Raw genomic sequence first — 9,004 nt, 5'->3', positions numbered from 1 at the left:
GACATGGTTCTGGTCTTGTGTTGTGTGCCTCCTGCAAATGTCTTCTGCATCCTGGGGGCAGTGCTGTTGTGAAGGAGTGATGCTGGGGCAGGTGTCCTTAAGGCCCTTGTGTGAGGCCTGAGCAGGTGTGGGGCTGTGGACACGTGACAGACCATGGGGAATGTGGGCGAGGGGGAGAATTCCCTCAACAGGGCTTCTCCTGGGGAGAGAGCAAAGAGGCCCCTGTGAGCGTGCTCTCTCCTGGCAGAACACAGAGGGCCCTTGGCACAGACTTGGCTCTTCCACTGCTGGGCTTCTCTGAGGTTAGAGCGCTTCCCGGATACGTGCTGGGGGTCTATAAGGAGGGAACCATCCCTTTCAAAGATCTCAGGATGCCCCTTCCCTCCAATTCCCAGGGAGCCCTGCCGGGGTTAACCACTGCTTACATATGTCACCGTGACAATGAATTTCACCAGAGCCTCGCACATCAGCCCAGGGAGGCACATGTGGAAAGGGACCCCCACTTGTGGCTGGGGATTCTGGCCTCTATTGTCACTCTGTCACGAGGGGCAGGGTCCTCGTCCCTGTCTTCAGGTGCGGCACATACCCCATGACCAGAGCCATCCTTGTTGACTCACTTCTCGAGTTTCCTCCCTTCCCTCCCCTTTGACGGGGACTATCTGCTCCTTCCTCATCACCCTCGCTGTTTGCCAGACACCCCTTGGGGATCCAGGGCCCTATGCAACTCCTGTGGGTGGGCCTGTTTCCTCTCGCCGCCTGCTAATGACCGTGAGCTACCCGGCCCAAGATGTCTGGTTCCCAGCTCTCAGGCCGAGTTCAGGGCCCTGCTGGCGACCCGCAGCTCAGTGAGGGTGAGGCATGCAGTAGGCACACACAGCAGGTGGTTTAACCCATTCCTCTAAAGGTGATGCTTTAGGCTGTTTGACAACCAGTCTGCTTCCCTCTGTTTGTGCTACTGGAGTCACAGGAGGCCCTTTAATAGATGGAGGCATTTCCAGACAAGATGACACTGTGGCCGAAGCCACAGGGCTGCCCGGGACAGGACCCGTGAAGTTAGAGGAAAATAGTGTTTAGGAGTGCACGTCGAAAACATGAGAAGAAAGATGAGGGGTGTGACAGCACCAGGCCTGACCTGCCTTCAGCAGAACCAAACTCACCTCCAAGGAGAAGAAAAACACAGGAACATTCATTTCCTGTTTTTATTGTTGGTTACTTTGTGACCTTCCTTTGAAAGCTGCTGTTGTAGAAAGCTGGTTGTCATGGAAACAGGGAGTGCCGTGCAGGGAATAGGTACACAATGCATTTCTTTGTCCGGTCCATATGATGCCTTTAGCCTCTGCTTTGACCTGTGAATTTATGTGAGGAATTAAATATTAACTGGAGGTACTGCCCTAGAGAGAGGCAGACACAGAAGGAGAGGAAAGATGCCGGCCACCTAGGCAAAGCGGAGGCAAAGCTTTGGGCCTCACCTGACTGGCGCTAGCCCCCTGTTCGGAGTGGCCGTGTTAGAGGAAATCTGCCCCGACTCCCCGACATGTCCCATAAAACAGTGCCACAGCCAGGGTGATGGTGCTGGGTGTGGGCACTAGAAGCCTCTGAGGAGTGTCCCAAACAGAGAGTGATTTTCCCCGAAGAGCTCCTGTCTTTTGTCCCTGAAACAGCCATGGGGCCGTGACCTTGGGTGTCTTTGTGGTACAAGTGCTGTGTACAAGAGTGGGCCAAGTTTCTCTATTTCTCCCCTTGAGCTGATGTTCATTAGGCTTTCTTTTTCTGACTCTCAGAAAATGAGTTCCGGGGTGAGCTTCTGAGTCAGAGGTGGACACACGGAGACAAGGCCGACAACTGTAGGACCTCGAGACTCTTCCTGGGTGGACGCGGCAAGGTAAGACACTTGGAGGGCAGCCCCTGGGTCTGGGCCCCTGGGTCCTGGCCAGAGTCCTTCTAACTCCTCGGCATGGAGTGTGGAGGTGACTTTTGGTCTAGTTGTTATCAGTCCAGCTTAGGTGAAGAGTAAGGGGGGGCTGGGACCATCGATGATCTGGGCACTTTAACATTAAAGGAGGAAAAGTGACTCGGAGTAGTCTAAAACTAAAATGTGACAGGTCCCGTCTGCCAAGTTTCTGCCCTGAGGCCCCATCACTCGCAGCTCCCCAGGCACACTAGTCTCTGCTCTCTGTTCTCCCTGGGCAGCCTTCACCGCAGGAACTCCTGAGGTCTGCTGGCTTAGTTTACTGCCATCTTCCCAAATGGGGCCTGTGGTGCCCTGCTTATACCTGCCTGGATCTGGCTGGTGGAGGTGGCCTGGAGTCTCCACTTCCCAGTGGTGCTCCAAGCCCAAATATCACATGCTCTTACAGCTGCACCAAGCCTGTAATTCTGGGTGTCCTTGCTACCCATGATGTGCTGTGGCAAAGCCAGGTCCCCAGGCTCAGGTGACCCTCAGAGATGGAAGTGGGCTAACAGGCTTGGTGGGCATCCCTTCCCAGATCTCAGATTCCGACCTCTCGTATACTCTGACATGAACACACTCTCCATCAAGGATCCAAGCCATGACCCAGAGCATGGCCACCAAGAAGTGGCAGCCCAGAGTATAGATGGGCAGGGCTGTGAAGTTTGAAGTGGCAACCTCTTTTGAGGGTGCTTGTATTTTTCTCTTAAAGCCCAATACTTTCCTTCTGAATCTGGTGACTGGAATGTACAGGGATGGGTCTGTCCTTGCATTGCCTCAGGCTCCTCCAATCACACTTTTATCCCCGTGTGACCATCAGTGCTTTGCTGAGCCATGTTTGAGTCTGGTGCAAAAGGAAAAGCCAGAAATGCTGGCCCAGTATTTATTTACATCTTTGTTATTTTGTTCCTCATGGAATATTTGCATTGATTTAGATGTTCTAAAATGCTGCATTAAATTGTTATCTAACTTGATCACTTAGTTTTGTTTTCCCCTTAAATTTGCATCTGACTGAATGCGGCACTCACCCATCCAGCCCCAAGCATTCAGAGATCATGTGACCAAGAAGCTCCTTGATTTGAGGCCAGGGGCTCTGGGTGCTTTGTCTCCACAGTGGTTGGTGCTGTGGATGTGATGGGTAGGAAGGCTGCACTTGCCTATGGCTCAGGCGTGACAAGTTTGGAGGGTGTGGGACCTACTGGGAAAAAGCTCAGTGGCCGTGCTCAGCTTCTCCCCCAGGGCCAGCGTTTCACAGCTGCTCCATTATGGTCATTTCCTCTAGTTTGGGCAGATAAGGCCCTACTTACTGCTCGGAGCAGAGAAGCTAAGACCAAGAGTAGGCCAGAGAAGGAGGGACTGTGGGGCTGGCTCCAGGGGAACCCACCGTCTGACTGAGGAGGTGGAGAAGGGGTGGGGGCACAAAAGGGCAGAACACACACAACAGAGGACTGGCCTGAGAAGGAAGTGAGGAGCTGGGGAGCTCGTGCCTGGAGAAGTCCTGTATGGGAGGCAGTCACAGCTGCCTGGACTCTGAATTCAGCACCAGGCCTGTGGACAGCTCAAGGTGGGTGTGGAAGTGGCTGATAGACAGAATTATGTTGTGTGCTTGTGAAAGTAAGGCATTGGGCTTTTTTTGTTGTTTTAACTTAAGGAGAAAAGAGTAGGTATTGGTCAACCTCTTCTTGACCTTGAAGAATAAAGTATTTGGGCCCCAGATTATGGGTGTTCAATGGATGGCTAGAGATGCAACCCAGGAGCATAGAGAATGCATGGGTGCTCAGCAGGGCCTCCTTACTGCCTCCCCTAGTAGACGCTCCTGACAGGGGAAGGGGTAGCAATGGATGTGCCCTCTGACCCGCCTCATTGGATGTGGCTAGATTGCTACCCCTCAGAAGTTGGCAATTCCATTTATGTTGAAGTTTTAAGGAGATGGGCCCAGACAAGGCTGCTTTATCAGGATGTCTATTACATAGCTATAATTTTAATGTAGGGGTTACAGTGAGCCATGATCTCATGCTTAGAGATGTCAGGAGAGTCCCTCCCAAGACGGGTATTAAATAATTCTCCGTGGGGTGTCCCTTCTACAACCCAAGGAGAGGGCTGGTCTATGCAGCTGCTTATGGATTGAACAATGGGTGGAGTGTCAGAGAATTTCAGACACACACTGGGATGTTCCCAAGGGAGGGACACCGCTGGAAACCAGAGGTGCTGTGATGGTTGTCAGGAGGTGGAGGGGTGTGCCTGTGTGGTTTAGCCTCAGCTGACAGAGAATGTAGAGCAGTATGTGTGCTGAAGGGAAGGTCCCTGAGACAGTAGGACTTCTCGAAGCAGAAGGCAGCTCTTGGGGCTGCCTGGGCTGGGGGCTGGGGAGGATCCTGCTGGAAGGCTTGGTGGGGAGAGGGAGCAAGGGACATACTTGACAGCTGCTCTTTTGTCCTTAGGGGAGCGTCTCCCCAGATGTGAGAATGTGGATATGCCCAGTATTCTGCCCCCAGGCTATGCAACGGTGATGTGCCTGCTGGGGGCACTCTCTGCTGTGCACATGGGACCAGATCGTGTCCTCCTCTGCCCCCTCCTTCCCCCGCGTCCCTTGGTTTCCTTCGGTTAGGCATCTCTACCCTCCTTGTCGCATGTCATCCCTTCTAGGCAGGTTACTTGGTCTCGGGAGTCAGCAGACTTCCTTGTTTGGGTCTTCTCAGAGGAAAAAGGACTCTGTCACTCAAATAATCTTGTATGTTTAAAAAGTTGTCCCAAGTTCATTCTAATTCCCCAGCTTTGCCAGCTTTTGGATGTGTTCTAAGTAAAATGGAACGTGGCCTGTTTCCTCCAGCCCAGAGCCAGCATGTATCCTCTGTGGTCTCAGGGGCCTGGACTCTCCTGCGATTCCGGGGTCTGATTTCTGCTCTGATGGTCTTGGCCACCTTCCCCAGCTCCAGGATCTCAGTAGACGTTTCTGATTGTCCCCATTTGTCTGTCTGTCTGCCTGTTTGTCTGACCTTACATAATATACCCTGAGCAGTGAATGAGGTCTCTTCAGGGAGACACTGACCTCAAAAACATGAACCAGTGAGCTTATTTCAGATGGAGATGAGCAGGTACAGAGGGAGAGTGAGAGAGAGGGTGTGAAGAGGGAGGACACAGGCCTGACCCCCAAGAGGTGCTGGCCACACAGGTGTGCACCTTCTCTGTGAGTCAGAGGTACTCGCTTCCTGAGGCCTCCCTCCCTGAAATGTCCTCAGGTCTTCACTGATCCATGGGGCCTCCCCACTCCTGCCAGGACTCATGGCTGAGCAGCTCCTCCCTCTTGACATCCCCCCTTCCCTGGAGTGAAACACCTGCTGCCTCAGGTCCCATAGCTGTTCAGGCCAGGACCCCCTGCAGAGACGGGAGAGGCAGGTGATGTCCAGGGCTGCGCAGGGCCAGGGTCCAGCATGGAGTCTGTCGTCCAGCCCTTAGCTGTGTGCAGATGGTCAGGGGCATGGTTCAGGGTGGAGAGATGGGAAGCTCTTCAGTTGTGAAGGCCTGGGAAGAACCAGGAAGAAAAGAGATTGAAAGAGAGATAGAGAGTCAGAGAGACAGACAGACAGAGGGATAGGGGAGGCACCCCTCTAGAAACCACCACCAGGTCCCTGAACTAGGCAGGGGGTGGGCAGACCTGGCCTGGGGAAAAGGTGAAGTTCTGTGCAAAGCCTACTGGGCCTGACTGGATGTGCCTGGGGGAGAGCCCACGCTGTCCTTTGTGTTCCTGGAGTCCTCACAATCACAGCCCAAGAAGCTGCTGGTTCAAGGTCACTCAGCACGACCTTGGTCCCAGAGTGTATAAATGTCCAGCTCAGGGAACTCAGGTTTGGCAAGGGTGCCATGGGACAGTTCTGAAAGGGGCTGGTCATGTGAGAGCTGTTTACATTTAAGAAGAGCTTACATGATTTGCTAAAAAATACAGAGCAAGGGACTTCCCTGGTGGTCCAGTGGTTAAGACTCCAGGCTTCCACTGGCGGGGGTGCAGGTTTGATCCCCACTTGGGGAACTAAGATCCCAGGTGCCAGGTGGCACAGCCAAAAAAAATTAAAAAGAGGTAAACAAACAAACAGAACCAAGAATCGCCACTCTCTTGAGTGAGACTATCTCGGCACACAATAAGGCAGGTTCAGAGGAAGGACAAAGAAACCGTTCTTGCTGGTCAAGAGATGTGGCCAGAAGTGCTAGTGTTTGTAGATTGCTCTTCTGTAGTTTTCCTACTGAAGCCAGAATCACTGAAGTATTAACCAGAGCAAAGAGTGGGTTTGGGGAGCGCAGGGCAGCTGTGGACAGGCAGCTGGTGGCAGACAGCGCAGACCTGTCCTTGAGAGGTCTCTGGCCCCTTGTGGGGGATGTCAAGGCTGCTTGGCTGGGACAGGGGCCTTTCACCCTCTAGGCAGGAGGCCACTCAGCTACGTGAGGGCTTTTCATGAACAGGCATGTTTGGTTTGTGCTTGGAACGGGGGAAGAATTTTCAAAAATAAATCAGTGAAAAATTGGGAAGTGTCTCATTGTCTTAGCCTGTCTTCCCATGGTGGCAGAGGTGGTGCAGTCAGCAGGCTGAGCAGTGCTGCCCACCGACACGTGGGCGCATGGGTGCTGCGGGCCAGAGGACATGGAGAGCCGCCCTTGGAGGAGGAAAGCAGGGTAAGTCCAGTGGAGCCAGTCAAACAGTTCAGAAATCGAGGTTTCCCTGCTTGCGCGTCGATGTGGCTTCCGGTTCTTACACCTGATGCTCATGTTGAAAGGCTAACCCTAGTTCTTCCTCCCTTAGTTCAGTTTTTTTCCCCTTTTTACATCAAAACTCCGTGCACTGAGGAGAACGTCTCACTTATTGACCATTTGATGCAGATAAATTGCAAATGGAAAGGTGCTCGGCAGAATGAATGGCACAGCTGTCAGCCCGTCGACGTGAGCTCCCAGTGTGAGAGCAGCCCGCACGCATCCTGCAGCCCTCTCCATTCTGTGCTCTTTGAATAATTTATCTGCAGGAAATCCAAATTGCCAAGGCCCGCTTTAACCCAGCAGAATGCTTGCCAATTTCCTTGGGAAAACTGACAAAAAAAAGAGGTGTCGATTGCATTTCGGCTGAGAGTGGCTGGGCAATCAGAGCTCGGCCCCTTTGTGCCGCTGCATCGGAAGCCACTGCGCCGGGCTCGCGCAGACGACATTTGAAGGCTCATAAATGTAATGAAGTCCCTTTGACACCTGCTCCTCTCTTCACTTTAAATGTGAGCCATTGGTCCATGGGGAACCTCCGCTTTAAAAATAGAAATTATAGTAATTGTCTTCCGTGCTGTCGGGAGGCTGTAAACGCATGGCTCTCAGCTCTACTGCCTGCAGTCGATGGCTGCAAGGATTACCCCAGGTTGTGATTTTTCGTCCTTAACAAATCACATGTATGCTCGTGCTGCTCGGGGGTAGGGGGGCTCACTCTGCAAGTTCCAACTTATGAACCAGGGGGGTCCACGGGAAGGGTTCCTCTCTTCCTTTCTGGGTGGGACCTTAGATGCTGGACCTGTGCTGGTTTCTGGGGGACAAAGCCCCTCTCTGCTGCTCCTTTCTGGGCATCTGGCTTTGCTCTGATGGCCAAGCAGTGGTGGGAGGGTGGGCGCGGCTTCCTTCCCTTCCTGGCCACAGGGCCCCTCCTACCTCCTGCCCAGACCCAGGCTGAGGATTCTCTGTGATGACCTGTGCCCTGAGGGCATCCCTCCCCTTCCAAGGCTCTGCCTCCACTCCCTGAATGACAGTGTGGGCAGCATTCCCATGGAAGTGGGTCTGGGGCAGAGAATGGGGGGCGGGAGCTCTGATGGGCTTGGGCAGGTGGTGGGTGACACTAGGGTCTGGATTGTGTGGGGCACCAACCCCCCTCAGGGGCTCCACTCACTCTTTCCTGGGGGAATTGGCATCTCTGGGAGGGTGACCTGCAGGTTGGGTCCAGATGAGCCCTCAGCCTGCACTGCTACCCCAGCCTGGCTCTCACCCCTGACTCCTTCCCACCCCCAGAGCCAGTGCCATGGCACGTGGCATGTGGCTGATCAAACTCGGATGAGCTGTGAGTCCAGGAGATGTGCAGAATCTCTAAGAGTTAGCACTAGACAAAAACACCAGTCATCATTTTTTCTATTGATACTGTTGAAATGATAATGTTTTGGATAGATCGGGCTAAGTAAGGTTTAAAATCAATTCCACCCATTTCTTTTTATGCTTTTAAGGTGGCTTTTAGAAAAGTTTAAATGATGTGGGTGACTGACACTCTATTCCACTGGGCAGTGTTGCCTGAAAACCCCTGGCTGTGGGGAGCACCCCATCTCATGTAGGAGTGGCCAGGTCCCCAAACTCAGGCTGTGTCCCTGGGCTCTCCCTGAATGGCACCCAGTGGAGGGTGGAGCCATCCACTCGAAGCTTCGTGGAGTTCTGCTCAGGTCCCAGGCGCCCGTTTCTAACAAGACAGCCCTTGTGTGCCAGGATAAACAACTGTGGGTGGAAGCCAGGCTCTCAGCACTTTGGGGTCAGAGTCTGTGGCAGTCACTGTCACCAAGAGACCATGAGTTACGACATCGTGACAGTAACAAAGGTTTGGTGGGTGAGGCTTCCTCATCGGATGTGAACCTGGGGGCAGGAGATGTGGGACATGCTAGGGCCCATGGTCTCCTCCCAGAAGCACCATGCCTTACCTGCTGCTCCTGGTTCTCAGGTCGTTCCTGCCCTGTAAGCCATTCCTTGTCTCCTGGGTCAGATTCACAGGGACCAGTGATGCTGGAGCCAGAAGATGGCATAGGCCACACTGCAGACACAGGGGTGGTTCTGCTGGGTCCTGTTAACAGCGTGGTTGTTTTTACTTGCAGATGAGCTTAGAAAATGATGAAAAGAGAGCTCGTACAAGATCCAAGGCCCTCCGAGGTGAGTGCTGCCCTCCCCTCCCAGCTGACTCTGGCCAAGAGTCCCGGGTCTTGAAGCTATAAATGCCACTCACAGCAGCTGTCCTCAGGAGGACAGAGTCCTGGAGCAGTGCCTCGGCCCTGGGATGTGCCTCCC

The 9,004-nt window shown here is 53.5% G+C and overlaps 1 protein-coding gene across 1 annotated transcript in view; it reads left to right on the top strand.

Annotated features, from left to right (window-relative positions):
• Positions 1–1,787: 1,787 nt before the first annotated feature.
• MYT1 (myelin transcription factor 1) overlaps positions 1,788–9,004 on the top strand; it is a 44,404-nt gene continuing 37,187 nt past the window's right edge. Inside the window, exons 1-2 of the mRNA XM_081557346.1 lie at positions 1,788–1,882; positions 8,815–8,869. Of these exons, the coding sequence (XP_081413472.1) occupies positions 8,815–8,869 (55 nt within the window). The 5' untranslated portion in view covers positions 1,788–1,882. The remainder of the gene's footprint in view (positions 1,883–8,814; positions 8,870–9,004) is intronic.

The sequence above is a fragment of the Giraffa tippelskirchi genome, chromosome 13, assembly GCF_054371585.1.
Source record: "Giraffa tippelskirchi isolate mGirTip1 chromosome 13, T2T-mGirTip1v1.2.pri, whole genome shotgun sequence".
In the NCBI taxonomy this organism is placed as follows: domain Eukaryota; kingdom Metazoa; phylum Chordata; class Mammalia; order Artiodactyla; family Giraffidae; genus Giraffa; species Giraffa tippelskirchi.
This window is presented reverse-complemented; position numbering and strand designations above follow the sequence as displayed.